This window comes from Penicillium waksmanii, assembly GCF_028829765.1.
Source record: "Penicillium waksmanii strain IBT 27052 chromosome Unknown utg000005l:1.0-5232799.0:1.0-5237142.0, whole genome shotgun sequence".
Classification (NCBI taxonomy): Eukaryota; Fungi; Ascomycota; class Eurotiomycetes; order Eurotiales; family Aspergillaceae; genus Penicillium; species Penicillium waksmanii.
The window spans coordinates 4,146,189-4,172,606 of record NW_026643252.1 but is presented as its reverse complement, the minus strand read 5'-3'; the positions used below and the strand labels follow the sequence as shown (position 1 = coordinate 4,172,606).

The 26,418-nt window shown below is 50.0% G+C and overlaps 9 protein-coding genes across 9 annotated transcripts; 4 read left to right on the top strand and 5 right to left on the bottom strand.

Annotated features, from left to right (window-relative positions):
* Window positions 1–724: 724 nt before the first annotated feature.
* N7481_006469 (uncharacterized protein) lies at window positions 725–1,351 on the bottom strand (the record flags this gene model as incomplete). Its single annotated transcript, XM_057265688.1, has 1 exon — window positions 725–1,351. The coding sequence occupies one exon, from the start codon at window positions 1,349–1,351 to the stop codon at window positions 725–727; it is 627 nt and encodes a 208-aa protein (XP_057123408.1).
* Window positions 1,352–2,962: 1,611 nt separating this feature from the next.
* N7481_006468 (glutamate synthase (NADH)) lies at window positions 2,963–9,540 on the bottom strand (the record flags this gene model as incomplete). Its single annotated transcript, XM_057265687.1, has 5 exons — window positions 2,963–3,303; window positions 3,332–5,768; window positions 5,825–9,174; window positions 9,263–9,303; window positions 9,365–9,540. The coding sequence occupies 5 exons, from the start codon at window positions 9,538–9,540 to the stop codon at window positions 2,963–2,965; spliced, it is 6,345 nt and encodes a 2,114-aa protein (XP_057123407.1).
* Window positions 9,541–13,398: 3,858 nt separating this feature from the next.
* N7481_006467 (uncharacterized protein) lies at window positions 13,399–14,605 on the top strand (the record flags this gene model as incomplete). Its single annotated transcript, XM_057265686.1, has 3 exons — window positions 13,399–13,431; window positions 13,492–13,935; window positions 13,982–14,605. The coding sequence occupies 3 exons, from the start codon at window positions 13,399–13,401 to the stop codon at window positions 14,603–14,605; spliced, it is 1,101 nt and encodes a 366-aa protein (XP_057123406.1).
* A 623-nt stretch (window positions 14,606–15,228) lies between these two features.
* On the bottom strand, window positions 15,229–15,994 carry N7481_006466 (SNARE domain- containing protein; the record flags this gene model as incomplete). Its single annotated transcript, XM_057265685.1, has 4 exons — window positions 15,229–15,432; window positions 15,536–15,629; window positions 15,688–15,876; window positions 15,984–15,994. The coding sequence occupies 4 exons, from the start codon at window positions 15,992–15,994 to the stop codon at window positions 15,229–15,231; spliced, it is 498 nt and encodes a 165-aa protein (XP_057123405.1).
* A 720-nt stretch (window positions 15,995–16,714) lies between these two features.
* Window positions 16,715–17,294, bottom strand: N7481_006465 (histone H2A.Z-specific chaperone CHZ1; the record flags this gene model as incomplete). The annotated part of the gene is made up of 3 exons (XM_057265684.1): window positions 16,715–16,908; window positions 17,085–17,088; window positions 17,166–17,294. The coding sequence occupies 3 exons, from the start codon at window positions 17,292–17,294 to the stop codon at window positions 16,715–16,717; spliced, it is 327 nt and encodes a 108-aa protein (XP_057123404.1).
* Window positions 17,295–18,383: 1,089 nt separating this feature from the next.
* Window positions 18,384–18,989, bottom strand: N7481_006464 (EMI1 family protein; the record flags this gene model as incomplete). Its single annotated transcript, XM_057265683.1, has 1 exon — window positions 18,384–18,989. The coding sequence occupies one exon, from the start codon at window positions 18,987–18,989 to the stop codon at window positions 18,384–18,386; it is 606 nt and encodes a 201-aa protein (XP_057123403.1).
* Window positions 18,990–19,228: 239 nt separating this feature from the next.
* On the top strand, window positions 19,229–21,837 carry yme2 (uncharacterized protein; the record flags this gene model as incomplete). The annotated part of the gene is made up of 3 exons (XM_057265682.1): window positions 19,229–19,421; window positions 19,478–21,223; window positions 21,275–21,837. 3 exons carry the CDS (start codon window positions 19,229–19,231, stop codon window positions 21,835–21,837), a joined length of 2,502 nt encoding a protein of 833 aa, XP_057123402.1.
* A 467-nt stretch (window positions 21,838–22,304) lies between these two features.
* On the top strand, window positions 22,305–24,085 carry N7481_006462 (uncharacterized protein; the record flags this gene model as incomplete). The annotated part of the gene is made up of 2 exons (XM_057265681.1): window positions 22,305–22,579; window positions 22,639–24,085. 2 exons carry the CDS (start codon window positions 22,305–22,307, stop codon window positions 24,083–24,085), a joined length of 1,722 nt encoding a protein of 573 aa, XP_057123401.1.
* A 536-nt stretch (window positions 24,086–24,621) lies between these two features.
* ilv3C (putative dihydroxy-acid dehydratase) lies at window positions 24,622–26,407 on the top strand (the record flags this gene model as incomplete). Its single annotated transcript, XM_057265680.1, has 3 exons — window positions 24,622–25,033; window positions 25,114–25,325; window positions 25,397–26,407. The coding sequence occupies 3 exons, from the start codon at window positions 24,622–24,624 to the stop codon at window positions 26,405–26,407; spliced, it is 1,635 nt and encodes a 544-aa protein (XP_057123400.1).
* Window positions 26,408–26,418: the final 11 nt, after the last annotated feature.

Here is a 26,418-nt window from a genome sequence, read left to right as displayed (position 1 = left end):
CAATACAATGGGTAGCCCCATCACAGTACGGTATGGTCACAGCCATAGCTCCCCACCCAATGACAGTGGTGACCTCACGATGAATTCATTCATTTCCACTCTGATCACGTGGTCTCCATAAAATACGGTCTTTAATGGAGACATTTCTTTGAGATGATGCGATGAAGCCAGGTACCCGCTGATTTGCCACTTTCTGACGCAGAGTGATCTCTTTCATTTTTTCTTTCATTCTGAGATCAAAAAAAGAATCGTTGCTTCCAGCAGCTTCAGTGCTTTTACTACATCCCTACTACATCATGAATGCCATGAATTCCTTCCTTCCATCGCCTTCCAAACATCTCCTTGCATTGAACCAATTTTTATCAATGCCCTATTAGGTAGTATTGCTTAATTGCACCGCCTAAACCTGAGCTCAATCTTCCATGTCGAGCCTCACTGCCCATCCATGGTTCATAACTGCCCATCCATGTTTCATAGCCCAAAGCCAACCCAACAAGGTTTGACAGCTAAGCCCAGCCCAGGTGCCCCTATGTTACATTATCTATGCACTTAGTACATGCTGACTAGTACCTACTGTACCCTACAAGTAGAAACCCAATAGATAAAACCTATTACAAACTTCAAATAGAAAGACACTTAATTCAGTCTATCTCTAGCCCAAAGACCCACCAAATTATAAGAGTACTCATATACAATTACATTAGCTACCACAAAAGCCCCAAGATCATTCTCTCTCTCTCCCAATATTCGCAATCTCCCGTATCGTAGAATCAGCCCTTTCATCCTGAGCCCGATCAAGCTCCACCTGCCAATGCTCGCAAATTATCCTCGAATTCAGAAACGCCTTCTCTGCCTCTGCATCTGCCTCCTTCTCACCGTCGCCGTCGCCATCAGACCCTCCCGGCGCAGTATGAAAGCTCTCATTAGTACAGTCAGATCTCGCTGTGTGGAAACTCTGCTCTGAACAATCAGAGCTTTTGTGGCTGTAGCTGAGACTGTCACAAATAACCTCAAACTTAGACAAAATTGCTGGTACAGCAGAAACCTTAAATATAGGACCCGGACCCGGGCTAAGAGCAGGAGCAGGTCCTGGCTTGGAAGCCTTCTTAACTATTGGCTTACCCATACCCATACCCATATCCATATCCATATCCATACCCATACAATCCCCATTCTTCTCACTCTCATCCATCAACGTCAAAGCTTCCAATTCCTGCCACTCCTCATTCAGCAACATAAGTCCCTCTTGAAAGCGCTCCTTCTCAACCACTTTCAGTCGCTTTGCCAGCTCAACCTCATAAATCTGGGGCTGGGGTTGGGGTTGGGGCTGGGGTTTCTTTTTCCTTGTCATAGTTGGACTGCGGATTGATCTCGGTGGTCTGTAAGAGGGTTGGTGAGTGTTCGACATCGACACCGACGGAGCACGGGCAGAAATAGAAGCAGATGATGAGAGGGGGTAATTAGAGGCACGGCTAGAAGGGCGTGTAAGTGTAGGGGTACGGGAAATAGAGATAGAGGACGAACGACGACTGTAGTTTTCGCTCAGGGCTGAGGGGGGGACGGGATGTGGAGGGATGGAATGGTACAGACGGTGTGCGGAATGAAAGCTTAGAAGTATCGGCTTGTCTGCCAGTGGCCCTGGAATTGAAATTGGAATTGGAATTGGAATTCGATTGGGAGGTTGACTCGCGCCGGGCTCGTGAGGAGGCTGTTGCGCGGGCGAAGCTAGGTACGTACCATTCATGCGCGCTGGAATTGGTTGTCGGCATTGTTGTGGTCGGAGGAAGTACTAAGTCGTAGGGGGGACTGCTATGCTGGTTTGTGAGCGTAGGTACCCTAGTGTAAATATCAAAGCGAGGTAAGGTAGTAAGAAGTGGTGAGTATAATCTGGACCAAGTCGGCTAGTAGAGCAGAGCAGAGATGTGTGAGTATGTGCGGATGAGATGGTTGGTATCTGTGCAAGAAATCGCCTTCTTTGTAGACTAGATTAGACTAGATTAGACTAGACTAGACTAGACTATCAGGGCTGGATATGGATATCCCGATATCTTTGTACTAGATCTGGAACTGTCTTGACTGTGAACGGAGATTCTCGCTGACTTTCGAGTCTTTTTATACAGCTGACTCGTCGATGCCCTGGTAGATTAATAGTAGTATGCTGTCTTTGTACGATGTCCCTGCCTTGATATTGACGGGCAATGTAAAAGTTCTCACCCTTTGTGTATATAATGCGTTGCTCAGGTTGAAGGATCTCTTTATTATGAATTCTTGAAAACGGGTGTTTTCATTCCCTAAATAGAATTCAATTGGAGCAGATTCTCAGGTCTCTGAAAAGCTATTGTTCCCTTTTTCTTGAATTCCTTTCAGTAAAATTAACAAAAAGAAGGATATAGCCGCACTAGGGACAAAGGGATTTTACAGACATGGTTCTTCCTGTTAGATTTCAAGTTGTGACTTGCCGGTTCAAGAGAACACCTACACGGAGCAGATGCATGTCTCGGACATCCACCATGGAGATTTGTAGTTAGTACCAGTACTAGTAGGAAGCAAGCAAAGAACTTGAATTGAAATAATTCGATTTGGAAATATATTGATCAAGAAACAAAAGTATAACAGAACAGCCTGAGGGAGTATATACATCAAAATCAAAATGAAAATAAAAAAGCCACACTGCAGAGCGCTCTAAACACCTCCCCCCATAGAGAATCGCTGCTGGGTAAAACCTTGCAAGAAAAGAAATATTCGCAGTAGACGCATGAAAAAAAGACTCTCAGTCTCAGTCTCGGTGAGTTAATGACAATCAGAAAACAGAACCAAATCAACCGCCCTCCGATCCGAGATAAACCCCGTCAAGATACCATTTTGTTCGGACCTTTTCCTTTTTCCACGTCAGAATGAGAAATATGTATATTTCATAAATCATAAGCAGCCGCATCATACGCATCCATTCAACACGAGTGGATTAAGCAACGACCTGAGTCTCAGCAAGCCTCGGAACAGAATCAATTGCCGGCCGACGAACAATACCACCCGTAACAGGGAGTTGAGAACTAATCCCACTAAGGAAAGCATCGACTTCACGCGCAGCCTGGCGACCCTCATTGATACCCCAGACAATCAACGACTGTCCACGACGACAATCACCAGCCGCAAAGACACCGGGGATATTCGTAGAGTAGTGACCGGGGGAGAGTCTTAACATTCTTGCGAGGATCGCGCTCAATCTCCTCACCAAGCAAACGGTCTTCAGGACCCAAGAATCCCATAGAAAGCAAGACCAGATCCGCGGGGAAGAATTGCTCACTGCCCTCGACAGTCTTCATGTCCCAACCTCCAGTGGCACTCTTGGTCCACTCCACGCGAACGGTGTTGATACCCTTCACCCGGCCGCTGCCGTCGTCGACAAACTCGGTTGACATCACGCAGTACTCGCGCGGGTCGCGGCCCATGTGTGTCTTTACCTCTGAGTGGCCGTAGTCGATGCGGTAGATACGTGGCCATTGGGGCCAGGGGTTGTCACGGGCTCGCTCCGGGGGAGGTTGGGGAAGGAGCTCGAAGTTTGTGACGGATTTAGCGCCGTGGCGGACGGATGTACCGATGCAGTCGTTACCGGTGTCACCGCCACCGATGACAACGACATGCTTATCCTTGGCGGAGATGTATTCGCCATCGGCGAGCTCGGAGTCAAGAAGAGACTTGGTATTCTTGTGCAGGAATTGCATGGCGAAGTGAACGCCCTCGAGTTCGCGTCCAGTGACCTTGAGGTCACGGGCGACGGTAGCACCAGTGGCGATGATCACGGCGTCGTTGGAGGAGCGGAGGGACTGGAGAGATACCTCGCTGTCGGGGCCGACAGCAGTACTGGTGACGAATTTGATGCCCTCGGCTGCCATGAGGTCGACACGGCGTTGGACAACCTTCTTGTCAAGCTTCATGTTGGGGATACCGTACATGAGAAGACCGCCAACGCGGTCAGCACGCTCATAGACGGTCACAGAGTGCCCGGCACGATTGAGTTGATCGGCAGCAGCCATGCCGGCGGGACCGGATCCAATGACGGCAATGGTCTTGCCGGTGCGAATCTTGGGAGGTTGAGGGACCATCCATCCCATCTCGAAGCCTCGGTCAATGATAGCACACTCGATAGACTTGATACCGACGGGGTCTTCATTGATGCCTAAAACGCAGGCACCCTCGCAAGGAGCGGGACAGACACGGCCAGTGAACTCGGGGAAGTTGTTGGTCATTAACAGACGGTTGAGAGCATCCTGCCATTGGTTCTGGAAGACTAGCTCGTTCCACTTGGGAATGATGTTAGAGATGGGACAACCAGTGTCGGACTGGCAGAAGGGAACACCGCAGTCCATGCAACGGGCTGATTGGTACTTGAGCTCATCCTCGCTGAGACGGTTGGACAATTCAGCCCAATCGCGAGTGCGAGTAGTCGGGTTGCGATACTTCTCCGAGCGGCGGCTGTACTTCATGAAACCGCGAGTCTTGTCTAGAATCAGCGCAGAACGCTTCTTCTCAGCCTTGGAATCGCTGATACTGTCCTCAATATCCAGCATTTCAGCCTTCTTCTCGTCGGCATGAGGCTTGGGCTTCTCTGCAGGCTTGCTGGGAAGTAGGGGAAGAGAGAATTCGGCCTTCTTCGCCGCAGCAGCCTTAGCAGCCTCCTCGTCCATAACACGCTTGTAGTCAACGGGCAGAACCTTGACAAAGCGAGGCAGGGCACGGTTGAAATCGAGAAGGATACGCGCAGCTCGCTCGGATCCAGTGTAATGGTGGTGGTCTTCAATCAGGCCACGGACAAAAGCAATCTCATTGGGATCCTCGATGCCAGAAACAGCAACCATCTCCAGGTTGACCTTGGAGTGGAAATCTTGCTTCATGTCCAGAACGTAAGCGATACCGCCGGACATACCGGCAGCAAAGTTACGACCAGTAGATCCGAGAATCAGCACACGACCGCCAGTCATGTACTCGCAACCATGGTCACCAACACCCTCAACGACAGCTGTGGCTCCGGAGTTACGGACGGCGAAGCGCTCGGCAGCGACACCACGGAAGTAAACAGTACCACGGGTAGCACCGTAAAGACAGGTATTACCGACGATGACGTTCTCCTCAGCCTTGAAGGCAGCTCCGCGAGGTGGGTAGACGATCAGACGACCACCAGATAGACCCTTACCAACGTAATCGTTGGCATCACCCTCAAGCTCGAGAGTTACACCGGGGGCAAGGTAAGCACCGAATGATTGACCGGCAGATCCCTTGATATTGGCATGAATAGTATCCTGGGGCAGACCAGCCTCGCCATAGTGTTTGCTGATCTGGTATGACAGAGTAGCACCCATGGCACGATCAGTGTTGACAACATCACACTCAATTCGGCAAGGGAGGCCCTTCTCCAAGGCAAGCTCGGACTCGGCGATAAGTTTGTTGTCGAGACGAGTGTGCAGACGGTGGTCCTGCTTGCGAACATTGTATGTAGCCACACCCGGGCGAAGAGAGTGGGCGGGAGTGAGGATGAGAGAAAGGTCAATGCGCTCCTGCTTGGCGTTGCGAATGTCATCGCGGACCTTGAGCAGCTCGGCACGTCCAACCATCTCATTGACGGTGCGAATACCAAGCTTGGCCATGATAGCACGCATCTCGTTGGCGACGTAGTAGAAAAAGTTGATGACGTTTTCGGGTGTGCCGTTGAACTTCTTGCGTAGCTCAGGATCCTGAGTAGCGATACCGACCGGGCAAGTGTTGAGATGGCACTTGGAGAAGTTAGCAAATACTGGAGTAATAAAGGGTAAATAAAGTATGAACATACCTTTCGCATCATGATACATCCCATAGCGATCAAGGGGGTAGTTGCGAAACCATATTCTTCAGCTCCAAGAAGACATGCCATCGCCAGATCACGTCCAGTTCGGATTTGACCGTCGGTCTGAACAACAACACGACCACGGAGATCATTCAGAACAAGGGTCTGATGGGTCTCAGCAAGACCCAGCTCCCAAGGAAGACCAGCATACTTGATACCAGTCCAACGAGAGGCACCAGTACCGCCATCGTGGCCAGAGATGAGAATATGGTCAGCCTTGGCCTTAGCGACACCCGAGGCGACGATACCAACGCCAACCTCAGACACCAACTTGACAGAAACACGAGCGCGGGGATTCGAGCACTTGAGATCGTAAATAAGCTGCTTCAGATCCTCAATGGAGTAGATGTCGTGATGCGGAGGTGGAGAAATCAGGCCCACTCCAGGCGTGGAGTGGCGAGTATGAGCGATGGGGCCAACAACCTTATGACCAGGCAGTTCACCACCCTCACCAGGCTTCGCACCCTGGGCCATCTTGATTTGCAGCTCATCGGCGTCAGCCAGGTAGTGCGATGTGACACCGAAACGGCCAGAGGCGATCTGCTTGATAGCGGAACGCATGGTGTCGCCATTCTCCATTCTCTTGCTGCGCTCCGGGTCCTCACCACCCTCGCCAGTATTAGACTTGCCGCCAAGACGGTTCATGGCAATGGCTATGGTGGAGTGAGACTCCATTGAGATAGAGCCATAGGACATAGCGCCAGTCACGAAGCGGCGCACAATCTCGGTCCAAGGCTCAACCTGGTCGATGGGGATAGGCGTGCGCTGCTCAAAGTCAAACTCGAGCATACCGCGCAGTGTGCAGTTCTTGATTTGCTCGTGCTCGGCCTTTGCGTACGCCTCGTAAGACTTGTCATTCTTGCTACGCACAGCATCTTGCATGTTGGCAATGCTAACGGGGTCGTTAATATGCGCCTCGCCACCATCACGCCAGTGGTACTCGCCGGATTCGGGAAGACCAGGAATCTCGACGATGTCGCGCGAGGGGTATCCACGCTCGTGGAAGGCAAACGCATCTTGGGCGATCAGGTCAAAGGTGATACCGCGGATACGGCTGGCAGTGCCGGCGAAGCAGCGGTCGATGACGCTGTCGTCAATACCGAGGGCTTCGAAAATCTGGGCACCCTTGTAGGATTGGAGAGTGGAGATACCCATCTTACTCATGACCTTGAGGATACCACCGTCGCAAGAGGCCTTATAGTTCTCGATGACCTTCTCATCAGGGAGGTCTTTTCGGATCAAGTTCTCCCGGTTCATCTTCAGGATACACTCCAGAGCAAGGTAAGGGTTGATGGCATCGGCACCGTAACCCAAGAGTACACAGTGGTGGTGCACCTCACGAGCCTCAGCAGTCTCAACGACCAGAGCAGCCAGAGAACGCCACTTGTTGCGAACAAGATGATGGTGAACTAGACCAGTAGCCAGTAAAGCAGAGATAGGAACACGATCCGCAGAGGTAGCCCGGTCAGAGAGAACGATAACCTTGTCACCGTTCTCAATGGCTTGGGTAGTAGCATCACAGATGGCATCCAGTGCATCCAAGTAGCCAGGAGTGCCCTTCTTCTTATCGAATGTGATATCAATGGTGCGAACGGTCCAATCGCTGTGAGCGCGGTTGATATTCTTTAGGGCGTTGAATTCCGGGATGCTCAGAATGGGAGATGGCAGCAGCAGACGGCGACATTGCGAGGGGTCCATCTCCAGCAGGTTGCCCTGAGGCCCGACGTAGCACTCCAAAGACATAACTACAGCTTCACGAATTGGGTCAATGGGTGGGTTGGTGACCTGAGCAAAGAGCTGGCGGAAATATTCGTAGAGCAGGCGAGGCTGCTGGGCAATACAAGCCAAGGGAGCATCGTTACCCATGGAGCCAAGCGCCTCTTTGGAATCAGCACCCATAGGACCAAGGATCAGGCTGACTTGCTCGAAGGAGTAGCCGAAGGCCCGGAGACGGGGGTCATTCTGCACGGTGTTGTCATCAAGAGCAAACGAGAGGTCGACATTGCTATCTAGTAGCAGCTTGTTAATAGCAGGCAACTTCAGGAGCTCCTTATCCAGCCAGCTGGTAAAGTCATGACGGTTCGCGACGGTTTGCTTCAGCTCGGCGTCGTCTATAATTCGTCCAGCCTGAGTATCAACCAATAACATCTTTCCAGGCTGTAGACGGCCCTTCTGAACCACGCGCTCGGGGTCGATATCGATAGCGCCAACTTCCGAGGCGCAGACGATACGATCGTCATCCATAACATAGAAACGGCAGGGACGCAGACCGTTACGATCAAGGTTAGCACCGCAGTAGCGGCCATCCGAGAAAGTGAATAGAGCAGGGCCATCCCAGGGCTCCATTTGACAGGCTGCCCATTCGTAAAAAGCAGACTTGGACGGGTCCATGGCTGGATTATCCTGCCAAGCCTCGGGAATCATAATCATGACCGCCTCGGGGAGAGACAAAACACCGTTAATCATCAGTAGTTCGAGAACATTATCAAATGCGGCGGAATCCGAGCCGCCTTCTTCGACAATTGGATAAAGCTGGTCAAGCTCATCGCCGAAAACTTCAGACCGAAGGACACCCTCACGAGCGCGCATCCAATTCTTATTTCCTCGCAGTGTGTTAATTTCACCGTTGTGAGCGGCCCATCGCAGAGGTTGGGCGCGGTCCCACGAGGGGAAAGTGTTGGTGGAAAATCGAGAGTGAACCAAGGCGAAGTGGCCCTCGTAGTCCACGTTGACCAGATCGTGGTAATATTGATAAACCTGTACTGGGGATAATTGACCCTTATAGACGATGTTGCGATTGCTCAGCGAGCAGAGATAAAACCAGTTACCCTGCCCAATAACATGAGTGGCACGCTTTCGCAGAACATAGAGCTGTAACTCGAAGGTGCGCTCGTCGAACTTATCGGTATCAGTAATTTCGGGCTTGCTGCCCTCGCCGTATGCAGACTTGAGTACAACAAATGGTTGCATGATAATTGGCTCTCGAGAAAGCGCAGCTGGGCCGAGAATGGTCGAGTCGCTAGGAACATCACGCCAGCCTAGCACACGCAGACCGAGCGAGGTCGCCAATTCCTCGAAACTGACAATCGATTGCTTGAGAGCCTCCTCATCGGGTTTGAAGAATAAGTTGCCAACAGCATATTGGCCGAGCGGGGGAAGGTCCACGCCCACCTCACGAGCGAAGTTCTTGATGAAGAACTTGTGCGGGATACTGGTCATTACACCAGCACCATCACCGTCTCGCGCGTCCGAGCCAACGGCTCCACGGTGGGTCATGTTGCACAGCAGGTTGCGCGCTAGAAAAGAAGGTCAATGTCAGCAGGTCCGGTCGGGTTTCCATTATCCCAGGCAAGTGAGGTTGCGGCTGCGGCTGCGGCAACTTACCATCGCTGACAATTTTGTGGCTCGGCTTGCCCTTGATGTGACTAAATTTGGCAAAGAAGATCAGTTCCAATTGCTTTATTGATTGATCCGGAGCGCACTTACGCAGCGAAACCGACACCACAGGCATCTTTTTCATATTCGGGGTCGTAGAGACCCTGCTTTTCGGGCAAAGCATTGGCCCAGCCAAAGCCTTTCTTGGCCTGGTACTCCGAATACTCCTGTGGAGGCTGCTCTTCACTTAGATCTGGTCCATAAAGTTCCTCCAAGTTAAGACCCATTCTTCCGTCGGGGACCGACAGAGAGTGAGATCGAGGGGGACTGAAGTGGGGAGTCACTCAAAGTGGTGCTGCGGGAACAGGTTGCGATAGCAGCGGATGTCGTCACTGGCGCAGCGCGGGTGAGGGAATGCAATATGAGAGACCCTGCGTCTGCGAAAGTGAAAGGTGAAGATTGAAGGAGAGGGGAAGAAGGAAGAGACCCAAAAAAATAAAGGAGGGGTGAAACTAAAAAAAAAGCCTGAGAGAAAGGACCAGGGCTGGGCTGCGATTACGGCACTGCAGGTCCGGTGGGATTGGAAGCAGTTCCGAAGCAAGCAAGACGTGTAAAATACGACTGTGGGGATTCACGCCGTGGCAAATGGACGAGAGGATCAATATTGAACACTTTAGGCCATTGGTATTACCTGGTTTCTGAGAGCTAGTGCGTCCTGGTGGTCGGGGAAAGTAGGCAGGGCGAATTGTCTGAGAGAGTTGCTTGCTCAAGACAGCAGAACAATCATTACGACTAATTACTACAAAGGACCAATGCTTGCCCACTATTCTTTTTTCCCCCTCCTTTTCTTTACGGATTGGAATCCCTTACGGACACGACAAGATCCTCGACGGAAGCGGGCAGTTCAAGAAGGGTGGCGCGGAGCGGAGAGCGGAGGCATTCCAGATATTCCTAAGGTTGGAGCTCTACCAGCGATGGGTCGAGTAATGATAATCATAAGATTACCAGTAAATCCGTCGAGATAAGGGAGTCTCGGGCCAATCAGAGCTGCTGCTTTGCAACCGCTGAGCCAAAACGATTAGGTTTCCACTACGTCAAGATTGGGTGGGTACCGTACGGTACGGGGGGATACATACAGTCTACTCTGTACTATAACTAGAGTACAGGACACAGGATATAACTATATGGAGTATATGTAGACATTGAGCTGCACTCTGTACTCTGCACTCTGCACTACTGCCTCTCTTCGACTTTCCATCCACCTCTCCCAAGAATGCCTACGAAAACGATTCCGGTGGCCTGGGCGCCGAGTGGGGCGGTGCAAGGATACAGTGCTTAATCAACTCCTCTGCCCACAGGCGCCACGGGGATCAATGTCGAGCTCCATTCTCCCGAGCCTCCAAACCAATACCCGACTGAAAAAGAAAAAGAAAGAAAAAAAGTACCCAACTTGGGCGTGGATGGCCAACCAGATCATCCAATACAATACCACGGGGATCTGGCTAGCCAAAGCAGCGAAATCGGGGTTGCCCAGCCGCGCCCCGGTATGTCTTGCTCGGGGCTGCTTTCGGATTGGCCCCTTTCCTTGTCCAATACATTCCCCGACTTCCTCCTCGCGGTGCAAATCATGGCAACCTTGGAGACCACCGTGGAAGAAGATCCTCTACCCCCCCTTCCCCGGACAGCCCCTCCTCCCCCAGGGACCGTCCATTTTACAACGGGACTGGCTTGTTCGTTTTCCCCGTCCAATGACGTCCACTTTCCAATTCGGAGTTAAGTCTTCACCCGGAGGCCATCCCTCCGGAGATCCTCGTGTTACTTCGCTGACACGTGAAGCGGGAGTCTCTGATAAGCTCAACTTGATAATAGGAATACATAACCCCAATGCCAACGGTGTACGGAGTACTCGTACAGTGTACCTACGTAAGGTCCTTGCTCTCTCCACTGTTCCGCTCCAGCACGAGGATCGTTTCTCCTGTTTTCGCCTAGCACCCGACTTGCCACTCGCATCTACCACTCGTACTAGCACATGCCTTGTAAGGGATTCAAGTGTCCACTAGGGAAATTCGTACAGTATTGTACTATAGCAAAGTAGCATACTACATATTACTAATAATAGTCGCGTTGATAAATACTACTACAAAGTGCCCAGGACATCATTAGTTACTACCTACCAGGTACATATACGAACCAGCTCGGAGTTATACACATGTCCAATGAATGTACAATGCTCTCCACCGGCAGTGGATCTACGCTGCAATGCACCTTAACATCACATGACTCCCATCCAATGGGACATCCGACAAACATAAGACGTTCGTGGGGTATCGGCCGAGGTTGCTTTTTCTCTTCCTCCTGATCGACTCGTTGACTTGTCGCCCGAGTTCTCCCGATCCCTTCTTGCCCGCATTTGGTTCACCGGTGCATTGGCTGTTTGACGGAGTGGAATATTGAATATCGGAAGATCCCGGGTATCCCTGTAGCGTAGCGAGCCCCGCGACACAGCACGCATACGGAGTACATATTACATATACAGCTTTGTACAGCTGTACGCGGTACTGAACTATATGCACGTATGTACAGTACTACACCGTGCATCTTAACATATGTATCATTCGCTTCAATACAGCCAAGTGCTGTACAGTATGTACGGTGTACCTACTGTACTCTGTCCTCCGTCCTCGTATGTATGTACTACGGGACCCCCGCCGAGACTCCTCTCGCGATTGAGACCGGAATTCCGCGCCGTGTCTTGGCATGTTTTCCTCCAGCGGCGCATGGAGTTCCCGCTACATTCGTGCGACATGAAGGGCTCGGCTTAGTATTGGCGAGACTACATGCAGGTCTTGGGTGAATGAAATGATCGACACGGTGGGTTCTTTCATGTCCAATTCAGCCTCGAATTTTGCCTATTGAATAATAGAAACTTCACCGCTTGGTCTGGGCGTGGCCATTCTGTTTGTACTACATATTCTATTAGAATTGGAGCGCTAGGGTACATTGTTGTTTTGCTTGTACTATTGATATTTTCAATCTTAGTCTTGGCACTGGATTCTTTGTCAAATGTTCAAGAGCCCTCGAGATCAATTCGTAACTGAAACCCACCTACGTCAGTGGAATCGGGCTAGGACTCTGGTCTATGTTTTTCTTTTCTTGTCTACAAGCGTACATGTTTTTCCCCCTGGAATGATACACCGAAATCCACTCAAAGTTAGCTTGTGCCCCAAATATTATTATGGTAGAAATCCTGGGGTCTCTGTTGTCGTTTCTGTTGAGTGGTAACTGAGTTCACTGGTTTCTGTCCCATTATCACCGACCAATGAAACATTTGGAGAATTACTCACTATCTGATTTGTGGAACTTTCCTTGAATGTTGTGCAAAGAGGGATTGAATAATGGCAGCACAAGTATGGAAACCTACTTTAGATAACATCATTGCTGTTCTCTCGTGTCATAAACTGCACCTCATGATAGGCATAGATCCACAAAAGCTAAGCCGGGAGATCTTCTTCGTTGATAACAGAAAGGAGATCTCAAGTCTGAAAAATCATCACAATCAAGTACCTTCGGGAACGTACCACATCTATAGATCCTCAATGCCAAGTACCTTTGATGGTAGCTTTGAAGCAAATGTAGAAAATACCGTGTTGAAATAAATCCGGAACAAAGAATAACACTTCAATTGAAGATTCAAGCGTTGACCAAAATATTCACCTCTACCCTTACACTATAACAACATTCTGATATGTTCAAGGTTAAGCACGATCTCCAGCGCCCCGCAGCGCGCCAATGTTATTTGGCGGTGGAGCCCCCGCGACATTTTTATCCGCCCTAGCTACCATCCAGCTCGACGGCAACAACCAATCGAAGTACATACACCCCACTACGCTACACTCGACTCGACTGGCAATTGACTACATCACTGTCAAAAAGTGATTCAAACAACGCCTCCACATACAATCTACCAGAAATGAGCCTTTAAGCCCTCGCCTGGCCTAGCCTTAACACGCAGATCGCGGTTGCTACAGCTGAACCTCTCATCTCTACGTCAATTGCACCGCAACGCCTGAAATCACAGACATAAACAAACCTCGCAACTCAACCCAGACCCAACCCTTTACCAAGCCAACAACCTCAGCGCAAAAATGCTTTCTTTACCATTCATCACACCCCGCGATGTGAGATTCCACCCTCTCCCCCAAACCCCAACCTCAGACAGACGCTCTAACACAATCCAGTCCCACGAGCTCTGGTTCGGCTCCTCCAACCCTTACCAACCCTCATCACCCCATCAATCCAGCACCGACCCATCAAATCAAACCCGCCGCAATGCCTCAACAGCCTCCAGCCACCGCTCCTTCCTCCCCTCCCGCTCCCCAGCAAACAGCCTCTCAGCCCTCCAAGTCGAAGAGCGCGCCCTACGCCTCCGCAAGCAAAACATCGCCTCCTTCGGCTACTCCTGGATCCGGCCCGCGGGCTGCGTGAAGACAATGCTCGGCATGAAAGAAGAAGAAGCCGAGCGCGAAGAAGCGCTCGCCGCGGCGCAAACAGAAATGGGCGCCATCGACGGCGAGGGTATTATGGAAGATGAGTTGGGACTAACGCAAGACGAGGAAGGACAAGGAGAAGGGATGGAGCGGGATTTAGACGATGAGATTCCCAACGCTGATGATGCGGAGGAGGTGGAGGGGGGGCCTTATTGAGGAAGGGGAGGATCTTTCTGGTGAGGATATTGGCGATGAGGAGGGATATATGGAGCGAGATTTGGATGATGATATTCCAGAAGGATATCCCGAGGATGATGACTATGATGATTCGGGGCTCTATGAGGAGGAGATTGATGAGGATTTTGATAATCAGCCTGATCTAGATGCTGATGTTCCTTCTGCGGATGAAGGGTTTCAAAGTATTATGACTGGGAGTGATGGGCCTAGTCGGGATTTAGATGATGATATTCCCGACGCAGCGGAGAATGGGTCTGAACAAGAGGGCGAGTGGCAGCATACTGATACGGAAGATGAGGAAGACGATGAAGACGAGAACGGGAACGGGGACGAAAATGCAGAGCAGGCCAACTCACTACGGCCTCGAATGAACGGCAATTTTCGCACCAGTACGCCGAATAGTCGGGGTGGATTGCCCCCTCCGCCGCCGCGTCGGGAGCGTGAAACGGACGCTCAGCGCCGGTTTATCAATCGATGGAGTGGGGGTGGTGATGCCTTGGATTCGAGCAGCATGCTGTTTGAGGAAGATGATCTCCGCGCTTCGGTTACTAGCCAGAGCAGTCGTCGCAGTGGCTTTGGGCGGAGATTTCCTCGTCATGTTGGTGGGCCTCGTGATAGTCTTAACTGAGTGAGAGTGCAGCTTTCATGGGTTTCTCTGAGTTCCGAATCCGCATCTTTGCACATTGGAGTTTGGTCTAGCGGGACTACTGTGAGCGTTTAGAAATTTTGAATTGTATGATAGTACTTATGGTGGCAAGCGCTTACTGCATTTCGTATGCTATTCTTTCTGTGAACTCTAGACTTTATCATCGTGGAGTTAAATGATCGACACTTCTTGGGGTTTGTATTTATTAAGGGTCAAACCTTGGAAGCGTTACAGTGGCCTAGTTGCCATGTGGGATATGCATTATACAGACATGCTTGGCCAAGAAGGCGATTTGCATCCAAATGAAAGACCCAACTTAATATAGACAAACGCAGAAATCAACAGTAAAATATGTAGTATTGATAAGAATCAAGGGATGTAAAGAAACACCTGGTGGTACTGAAAGAGAAGAAAAGAAAACTCCAAACACCAGAGCCAAAAGTACATGTGCGCAAGTAAGAACTGTGTATGTATGCACCACCGGGGAGCAGAAGAGCCAGCACAAAGTCAGCCAAGCCCATTTCAAACAAGGTAGAAGAATTAAGTATGGCGAAGAAAGAAATCGAGATCATATGAAACAAGACCTGCAACCCCTTTCCCTTTCCTCAGAAGATCCACACATAGAAGAACAAGAGAAAGACGGCGCAGATGAAGCCAAGCCAAACCCTCCACCCAACGCCAGTCTTTTCAGCCATGCGGAGCATGCGTTTCATATTTCCACGGAGTCGAACTCGGGTCCCCTCGAATGAGTTCTCTAGGTCTGTCATGTGTGCGGTATCTCGGATTTCGTCGCCGATGGCAATCGTGAGCTGTGAAATCCTGTTAGCTATGGTATCAAAGATAAAGCCCCCCTCCCTTCTCTCTCTCTTGGAGTTCAGTCGGGGAGAAGCGAAGATCAGATATGTTGCTTACATCCTTCAGCATTTTAACCTTCGAGCTTATGCCTTCCACCTCAGCGTCATTTTGCGATTCTAACGACGAGAGCACAGCATCCGAGTAATGGCCCCTATCCCCGCATAACGTTAGACTTGCCTCAAAGCTCGCGCAGGGAATGTCCCACTCACTTCTTGTCAGGTGTTGCGCTCCGGTATAATGTAGGTCCTGAAGCGTCTCCGTTGCCATAGGCACTTCCTGCGGGGCTGGAGTAGCCTCCGTATCCATATCCTCCGGACGGCGCGGGTGACCTGCTGGCCGGACGGGACTCGCCGCCGTATGAGTCGAAGAGGCCGTTCGAGGGACGTTGGCGAGGGAATCTGGGGCGCTGTATTAGCTTGATGCTGAGATTAAAGCCCCAGGACGATAGAGTCTCGCAGACAAAAGACAGGGTGGCAGGGTGGCAGGGTGACTATACTGCACATACCGTGAAGCCATAGCGGTCGTTGATGGGAGTTCGGCGCTGAACCGAGCTTCGTATTATAAATCCCAGTCGTCGGTTCGTGGGTTGTTGTTTCAATCAGTAGTGGGTCGGAAGCATTGCGCGGTTCGTGAGACCGGTGATTTTATTTGGTCATTTGGGTTGTTGGGTTTCTTCGATGCTTGCGGACAAAAACAAGTGGCCAAAGCTTGTTGGTCTCGCCTCAAGCGTGTCTGCACGTGATGACGCAAGTATTGTTTGCAATGGGATTCGGAGGCGAAACAAAACAATTAATTGTTTGTTGATTTGGAGATAGGCTCTGGCGCGATACTTGATCTTGTCGCAAAAATTGAATTTCTTAATCTGGTTCGTGGAGATCGTCTCTCCGGGCCACTTGGTATGGGATTATAAATGACACTATGAGGCCCCAGCCCAGCCCGGTCCAACCCAACCAACTACGCGCATTTGTTCTTACACATTACAGACCAGCGGTCACACTTTAGTCGTGACGAGGGTCCACTAAAATATATGGTGGCTTTATAGATGAGAGTAAGGGTAGAAGCGAACTTCGTTTCATTGAATTCATAGTCATGACCATCGATGAAGAAAAGCCATGACGTTTCGTGGATGAGATGCTAGCCTGCAAGGTGCACAAGATTGCCTCCCTCGGAATCCGTAGCGCCAATCCTCCAAACCAAGACTCGTGTCATTTGAGATTTGTCGTCAGGACCAGGCGCTTAGTCGCGCATCTGATCGTCGTCGTCGTTGGCGCCGCCCTGGTAGTCCTCGTCGTCCTCGGAGTCCTCCATCTCATCCTTGTTCTTCTCAGCCTCGGCGGCGTAGTCGATGACCTTGCCGCGCGTGCGGCGGCCACCCGAGATGATGTTCTCTGAGGAGATGGGCTCGAGGTTGTTGTCGTCTTCGTCCTCATCTGTGTTTGTGCTTGCGTTAGTACATGTCATGGACTGTAGATGAATTGGATTGAATTCCAGAGGCTGGTGGTTCCAGGTTCTTGAAGAAGGGGATTGAACTAGGCAGGGGCAGTGAAAGTGGCAAATGCGCTTGAAGGAGGGCCGAGGTGGAGGGGGTGGAGGGGTTGTCGCGTACCGGCCTATATGGATGACAAGTTAGCAAGATACTCTGCATTTGCAAGGACTTCCTGTTAGGAAGAATTGGATCAGAACTCACCATCTCGGGCTCCTGGTCACTCTCCTCGTCGCTGGAGTCCTCAGCGATCTGGTCCTGGACGTCCTTGCCCTTGCCCTTCTGCTCGAAGGTGGCGTTGGAGGGGTCGTTGGTAGTAGCGTGGTCACCCATTGTGTAGATATGTGATGATGATATGGAGATATGTGGAGTGTTGGGGAGTTGCAAGGGAGGTAGATGACAGGGAGAAGATTTAAAGAGACGGTCTGCAAAGTAAGGTGTAGCTTGATCAAAACAACCCGCAACAGTAAGGGAGGCCCCTCGCGGTGTGATTCGTCTGTGACCGATTCAAGTGGGGTCCCCGTGACGGTGCCAGCCCTGAGTTCCAACATATCCCCCCTTTTGCGCTTTGGACTTCGGACAGTCGTCTATTTATAATTTGGGGGGCAGGAAATCTCGGAAGCATTTAAGAGATGTTACAGGTCGTAGATATTTAAGAGCTAAAACAGAGGATAAAAGATGAGTTCAGTGCGGCTATTGTACATAGGTTGCACTTCTTTTCCCCACAGGGTGTTTATGAGGTCACCGATTATTTCCTTGTAATAATTGTTTACTAATAAACATAGCGGGCGTTGTCTATGTAGTTTTTCTGTAGTCCACTTCTCTTAGAAGCCCCGAAGAATCTGATCACGGTGCTGTTTGAGTAGCAAAGTTGGTTTTCTGTTGGGAAAGAATCGGTCAATGACCTATTAGCCAGAAAGATACTAGGATATTGCTTTTACAATAAGTATCTCTGTGTGCTGAAACAGAATATAGCTAAAGCATACCGAGTAAATATTAAAGGCACCAGATAGGATACTAATATCACTTGCAGTACTCCGTAGTATACACTCTCCATCTTTCCAGGCCTGAGCACGATGATTGAACTTTGAAGTATTGATGTAGTATTCAAGTTGCAAAGAACTCGAGACGACTTCAAGTTGGACCAAAGCAACGTGTACTAGCAGTATTGGCCACTCGGATGTAGCAATGCTACCAAATTATTCCCAGAATTTTAGTAATTCATTGTTATAAAAACCTGAAAGTCTTCGGGGATGTATTTGAACCCGATTCCTGTCAGAGTTTCCAAAGTAGAGAGTGTCATTGACTCTTTCAAACTATTGTACAGATTCACGCCAGTAACAGAATATACCTACATTTCATGATATGACCAGTAAAAAGGAGGCCAGCGCCTCGCTCAGACCTCCAAGAAGACGAATGCTCTCAAGCCTTTGCCTTTTGTGCTGCTTCTTCTTCTGCCTTGATCTCCCGTTCCAGCGCAGCAAAGTCTCCCTGGAAAGCGTTTTGAGCCGGCTCGAGACGAACATCCCAGATATCCTCACTGCTAGGACCAGTCTTATATTTGATAGCCTTCTTGCGATTGTGGTCCCGGATAGTTTTCCTCCGTATCTCATCTCCCCATCCTCTGGTCTTCATACAGAGCCAAAAATTATCCCAGTGCTCACTGCACGATCGCATTTCTCCGTATCGATAAACGTTGACGAATTGGCCTCCGAAGGACTGGCAGAAAAAGGCATAGTCGAAGGCTTGACGACAGGACATGGAATCTTGGTAGAGGGAATCGGGTGCAATGGCTGATGAGGGTTGATCGGGGCTATTGGGGTCCGATTTCTGTTGTTGTAGTTTCTGCTGGAATGTATCCTCCTCCGCGCGCAGATCAGCCAGGATCTGGCTGAATTCCAGCTCGGCTTGTTGATCGGGGGTCAACTGCTTTGGAGGCGGAGCTTGTGGCGGGACCTCGGGTGGGTTCGTTGGTTGTGTTTCATTATTGGTGTCCTTTTGAGGACTTGATCGAGACCACCAGCCCATCTTTGCGGAGAATATTGTGATAATTTGATTCAATTCGCGACCCAGAAAGCGTCGACGCGGTTTTCCGGCGATAATGACTACGGTCACGTGTTACCTTGTGGACCCCGGAGCCCGATAACGCACGATAAGCTGAGCCACGACGTCATTTAACTTGGAAATGCATGGCTGGTTTTGACTTGCATTGATCTCTTTCCTCTCCCAAGCTGTCCCCGACAACCTCAATATGCACAAATGCTAAGATGAGGCCAGTGGTGTTTACAAGAATTCCTCCAGCTGTGCGAGCTCCGCTCTTTCGGCCCAGAGCTGGCTTTCAGCCATCTGGCCGGGGGTGGGGACTAACTCCACGCTTGTCTAACAGCATACGATCTTCCTCCTCGATTCAGTCAGGGCACATCAAACTTGCTGAAGACGAAGGCATAATTTATGTAAACAGTGAGTGGTTCAGCTATTAGCAGCTTTGTTGATACGGTCTTCCTAATCCTATCCAGACATCTTCCCGCATAGAGTCCAATGGCTATTGCGGGGACCCTTCAGCCATATCCAACCACTCGAAGGAATTCTGAAACGGATTAACCACCCCGATCTGGCTGCAGCAGATCCTACACAGATAGTGAAACGTGCAATTCCGCAGTCCCTAGATTTGGAAATCAAGGAAGTCATCACACGATACAAAGAAGGGGGCGCTTTCGTCAAGTATGCGCGCAAGCCTGGCATCAAAGATGAGGAAATACAAGAAGCAATCAAAGAACACCTTGCCAAGTCTCCCATCCGTCCCTGGTTTAATCCATTTCAGAGGGTAGATGCGGACTTGGTTCAAGGACGACCATGGATTGAAGATCTATATCGAGTTCCCAGCGCATCCTTGAGAGTCGAATTTCTCCCGAGCGCAAGCGAAGCACCAGCAACGGAGCTAACACAGGAAGCACTATACAGCCTGTTCCGTCCGTATGGAAAGTTGTTGGATATTCACCCGCAGCCCTCAGACTCGAAACTTGAGCCCCGGTATGCTACACTACGCTTCAGTCGACCGAGGTTCGCGGTAATGGCAAGGAATTGCTTGCATGGCTATAGCGCCTCGGAGGAAGAGGGTGGGGGAAAGTCCAGTACAAAGTTCAAGATCAACTACGAGCGCAGGATCAAGCTATCTATGATCAAGGACTGGATCTACAACCACCCCCGAATTGTGATTCCTGCTCTAGCAGCTTTGATTGCGGCCATCACGGTCATCGTCTTCGACCCTGTTCGAACTTTTTTCATTAAAATGAAAATTAAAGCCTCGGCTCACGCTGAGGAAAATGCTGTTCTGCTGTGGATTCGCCGACAGGCCAGCAAAGCCAATATCACCTACTTCGGAAAGCGCAAGACGGACCCGCGGGGCCTCACGGCCATTTGGGAAGACCGACAGAAAGATATCACTCAACTAGAAGCCTGGCTGACTGATACAGCGGAAACTTTCATTGTTGTCCATGGACCACGAGGTTCGGGGAAACGAGAGCTGGTTCTGGATCAGGCTTTGAAGAATCATAAATACAAGGTTGTCATCGACTGCAAACAAATCCAAGACGCTCGAGGGGATACTGCCAAGATTTCTCGTGCCGCGTCTCAAGTTGGCTATCGGCCTATCTTTTCCTGGATGAACAGCATTAGTAGCTTCATCGACCTGGCTGCACAAGGAATGATCGGTACCAAGGCTGGCTTCTCGGAGACATTGGATGCCCAGTTGAGCAAGATCTGGCAGAACACAGCGGTGGCTATGAAGCAAGTCGCTCTTGAGGGTCGACGAAAGGATGACAAGGACGCTACTATAGGTGAGGATGAGTATCTTCAAACTCATCCAGAGAAACGGCCTGTTGTCGTCATTGACAACTTCCTCTATGATGCAGAGGACAGTGTTGTTCTTGACAAGCTTACCGAGTGGGCGGCTGGATTAACCACTGCGAATATTGCTCATGTCATCTTCTTGACTACGGATTCTTCGTTTGCGAAGCCCCTGAGCAAGGCACTTCCTAACCAGGTCTACCGTACAGTTAGCTTGGGTGACTGCTCACCTGAAGTGGGCCGTCGCTTTGTGTTGAGTCACCTGAATACTGAGGGCTCAGATGACAAAAACGAGGAAAAGGCAGAACGAGTGAACAACCTTGCCGGCTTGGATGACTGCATTAGAGTTCTGGGTGGTCGTGTGACTGATCTCGAATTCATGGCCCATCGTATCGAGGTTGGAGAATCTCCCCAAGGTTTGTCTCTAATACGAGTTATTTTTACGATTCATCGCTAACATTTTATAGCTGCTGTGGATCGCATCATTGAACAGTCAGCCTCTGAAATCTTGAAGATCTTCATTCTTGGTACAGACACGTCTACAGTCGCCCCCCAATGGAGCCGTGAACAAGCATGGCACATTATCAAATCTCTAGCGCAGTCCAATGACGGCTCCCTGCTCTATAATAAGGTTATCGTCTCAGACCTGTTCAAAGACAATGGTGAAGCGACTCTTCGAGCTTTGGAACAGGCAGAACTCATTTCTGTCGGATCTGTCAAGGGATTCCCACGATGGATCAAGCCTGGAAAGCCTGTTTATCATGCCGCATTCCAACGTCTTAGCGAGAACAAGACATTGGAAGGCCGCCTTGACCTACTGATTCTTGGTCAACTCATCAGCAGCGAGAACAAGGGCATTAGCAAATACGAGGAAGAGCTGCAATTGCTTGGGTCGCTGCCGAAACATCCCTGGGAGCTCAACTCGCGCATACAGTGGCTTTTGGAAAAGATCCAGGGCTCACAGGCGAAGGTACTCAAGTACGAGCGGGATAGTGCTATCTTGCAGAAGATGCTGCAGAGCGAGAAGTAGTCGGTGTTTGATGAGGCTGGGTGGATGTATATATGTTGTGTGTCTGTGATTATTTTGTAAAACATGATAAGCTCATAGTCAAATCTCCTTTCAATAAACGATCGGTTTTCAAGTCACAATTCTATTTAGACATTTTTATTCGATTTATGCTTTATTGAAGTATTGGTCGAGTTTTATGTAGTTCAAGTTCTTGGTAGGGCTGATCTATACTTAGAATGTCTCAGTTATGAGGCTGTCCGTCTTGATGAATAAGCAGTCGGATTCCACCTGGCCAAATTCCCCTGCTGCGCCTTCTCGGACACAAACCTATCCATGGAGATCCGACTGATTCAAAATTTCCTATTTTAATTAGATTCTCGGTCGATTGCATTCTTACGAACCGTGTGCGGGTGCTGTTAAAATTGGCGTCGTGCCATAACCCGGCACTGTTTGTTCATTTCCTCTCTCAGTGCGCCCCCATCGCAACCATGGAGGAAGACTGGAGGTACGAATGGCCATCCAACACTGGCAGTCTTATCCAGACCGTGAAGTACAGCTTGCCCGAGGTGACATGGACCAACTTTTTCGCGATCTTGGCGTTCTCTTGCATCGCGACTCGCATCATCAGTGGGTTTCGGGGCCGACAGCGTGTCCAAGATCCCGCGGAACCTCGAGTTTCGCGATTAGCGCCATATTGGTTCCCCTGGTTTGGTCATAGCCCTTTCTTCGCATGGAACCATGCCAGTCTATTCGAGTCATTAAGGTTGGTCACCAGTCTCAGCCACGAGGCTGCCTCATTTCGGTTTTCTAATAAGCTATTAGGGACTCGATGAATGAGTCTGTATTTGGCGTCTATCTGCGTGGCGAGACTCATAATACCGTCGTTTCACCATCAATGATCCAATCTATCTTGTCTTCGCCTAATGCAGCGAGTACCCTCGCGCTTGATCAGGCTTTGAAAAACGTCTTTGGAAATCGCAGTCTAATTCAGGCCTTGCAACAGACTTCCAACCGGGAGATCAGTGACGATGTTCCTAGTATGATTAAGAAAGAATCATTTGTGAACGATGCCTCAACCGCTATCACCGGGTTAATTAAACACAACATTCCAAACCTGGTCACCTTCAGCAAAAGCCTTGTCGACCAAACCCCATGGGAGCGTGACAGTCTAGTGTCGGTAGCCGAAGAGAACCAATCTTTGTGCGAGGCGAGCCTATTCGCCCTTGTACGAAACTTTGTGGGCCACAACATGTCCACATTTTTAATGGGCGAGGCCTTTTTGGAAAACTTCCCGATGGTTATCGAAGATTTGTGGAAACTTGATACTAGCTTCGTCACGTTGTTCGTTGGAACTTCCCGCGCTTTTCCTTCTCCGCGTGTCTCTGGGGGATATTCTACACGCGACAGACTCATTCACATCACCTCTGTTTTCCACCGCGCGTTTTGTGCATTCGATGATGGAATCGATCCCGGGCTTGAGCTTCGTGACCTCGACGATGTTTCCGAGCTCGTAAAGCAGAGGATGCGAACATTCCGCAAACTCAACCTGACCGCGAATGCGAGCGCCGCCGGCCACTTGTCTTTGTACTGGGACATCATTGAGCACATAAGCAAGATCACCTACTGGACTGTCCTTCACATATTCGCAGACAGTGCACTCCTGGACGAGATTCGAAAGGAGTTTGCCCCTTACGTGAAATCATCCCGGCCGAGCCGCGAAGAGACAGGATTCCCATTCGACGAACCACCGCGTCTCAGCCTTGATCTCGAAAATGTCCTCGAGTCATGTCCATTGTTCAAGGCATGCTACTATGAAACTATCCGCCTCCACTCTGCTGGCGTCTCTTTCAGAAAGCTAGAATCGGATTTGACCTTGACTGAGTCGGCGAATGATGCGACTGAGCCTCGCAGCTACAAAATGCGCAAGGGCGAGAAGGTTATCATGCCCCATGTGGCTTACCAGACCGATCCACGACGCTTTTCGAATCCAGATCAGTATGATCCGCTTCGATTCATTGTGACAGATCCCGCATCCGGGGGAAAGAAGGTCGACGCAAATATCCTTGGCCCCATTGCGGAGGGGCTGTATGGCTCCAAGGACAACAAATTCTACGAGGGGTCCATTCTGGCTTTTACTGCGGGTATCGTATCAATGTGGGATATCACATCGATGGATGGTAAGGATCTCAAAATTCCAAATAACTGGCCGACTTGGGGTTCTTCTCAGCCGGCGAGAGAAATCAGGGTAAACTTGAAACCGACAGTTTAAGTCAATTTCTCGGATCCAGATAGATCTATCTCGAAACAAAAATGCATGTCTCTATAGAAAGCGATTCATTTTGTCCCTTTTTTTTATCACACTGTTCATTCGTAAGCCATAAAACTGTCCGCTCTTCATAGAGCTATGGAGCTTAACTAGTAAGTATATTCTACCTTCCACTGAGTGGTCTTCGGCGATCTGTTGTGTCGCCGAGCCCGAGAGGGCCGAAGAAACATCACTTGACGAATCAAATATGTCAAATTCAATCAAAAAAAAAGAGATCAACCGTTTACTCCGCATTTTGACAAGTCCACACCAAATCAAAAGTGGAAATGGGGGAAATGGGGCAAATGGCCACAGACGGGAGCAACCCGCACGGAATAATATCCGTCGGAGTTGTCCCGAATGACACCATCCACTCAGCGAATGCGCATATATAAGCCCCACTGGCACCAGCTCCTTTACAGTTACGAAGGCGCGGATTGGGTATCGGAACTTGAATATCTACATAGAGAACCGCCCCCTTTGGAAGTTCTCTCCTCATCATGGAAAATGAAGCAGAGCCCAATGGCGATTACGATCTCACTAAGCCAATAACCTCAACCTCGGGTCTGCGCCAGGGCCTAACTTCCTACGGCGATGCGCATTTCTCATTATTTCTTCGCAAAGTGTTCATCAAAGCACTCGGATATTCTGAAGATGCGCTCTCGCGTCCGATAATTGGCATCATTAATACCTTTTCGGGATTCAATCCTTGCCACGCTAATGTGCCGCAGCTTATTGAGGCGGCTAAGCGTGGCGTGCAGCTTAATGGCGGATTGGCGATAGAGTTTCCGACCATAAGTGTTCATGAATCCTTTTCGTCTCCGACGAGTATGTTTTTACGGAATCTTATGAGTATGGATACGGAAGAAATGATCAAAGCGCAGCCATTAGACGCTTGTATTATGATTGGAGGTCAGTCACTAGTAGTTACATGCAACATTCATGTGTCTGTCTGCACATACGTACAGAGTGATATTAATCAACTTCTTCAGGCTGCGATAAAACGGTCCCTGCACAGCTTATGGGCGGAATATCTGCCAACAAGCCTATTCTTCCTCTGATTACCGGCCCTATGATGCCGGGTAGTCACCGTGGCAAGCGAATTGGCGCATGCACCGACTGCCGCAATAACTGGGCCGCATTCCGAGCCGGCGAGATTGATGTCGAGGAAATCTCAGAAGTTAACGAAGAACTTGCTCCAACGGTAAGTGTTGTCTTGAGATTCGGAATTCGGATTGGGGTATGCTTCACGACTAACGCAAATACATTTATCAGATTGGCACATGCGGCGTTATGGGCACTGCTAGTACTATGGCCTGTGTGACTGCAGCTCTGGGAATGATGCCCCTTCGCGGTGCCTCCGCGCCAGCAGTGTCATCTGCAAGACTACGCATCGCTGAAGAGACTGGTGCGAATGCGGTAGCAGTGGCGAAATCATCCACAAAGCCACAGGAAATTCTGACAAAAGAGTCATTTTTGAATGCCATCACGGTACTCCAGGCTATCGGAGGGTCTACGAATGCCGTGGTTCATATACTCGCCATTGCGAACAGACACCCCCAGCTCCAAGGCGTGATTACCTTGGATACATTCGAGGAAATAGGAAAGAAGACACCGCTGTTGATTGACTTGAAGCCAAGCGGTGATAATTATATGAACGACTTCCATAATGCGGGGGGTATGATGGCACTACTGCAGGTCCTGCGACCATTACTCCATCTATCTGCCATGACAATCACTGGAAAAACACTCGGCGAAGTCCTGGACTCAGTACCAACCAAGAAGTTTGCATTTGAACAGGATATTATCAGGCCGTTGTCAAATCCTCTCTTTCCCTCGTCATCTCTGGCCGTTCTACACGGCAATCTGGCACCCAACGGAGCAGTTCTCAAAGCATCCGCCTCTAAAGACCGAAACCTACTCATACACACCGGGTCCGCCGTTGTATTTGAGAATTCAGCAGACTTGGCCCTGCGCATCGATGATCCCGCTCTTGAGGTCACGAAGGACAGCGTCCTGGTACTCAAAGGTATTGGGCCAATTGGGAACCCCGGCATGCCCGAAGCTGGACTCATTCCGATTCCAAAGAAGCTCGCATCTACAGGTGTGAAGGATATGCTGCGGTTATCGGATGGCCGGATGTCAGGAACTGCAGGAGGAACCATCATCCTCCACATCTCCCCCCGAAGCCGCGGTGCCAGATTCCCCGTTCGGGATCGTCGAAACAGGGGACTTGATTACTTGCGATATCGAGAGTCGTCGACTCCACCTGCATATTTCCGATGAGCTGCTGAAAT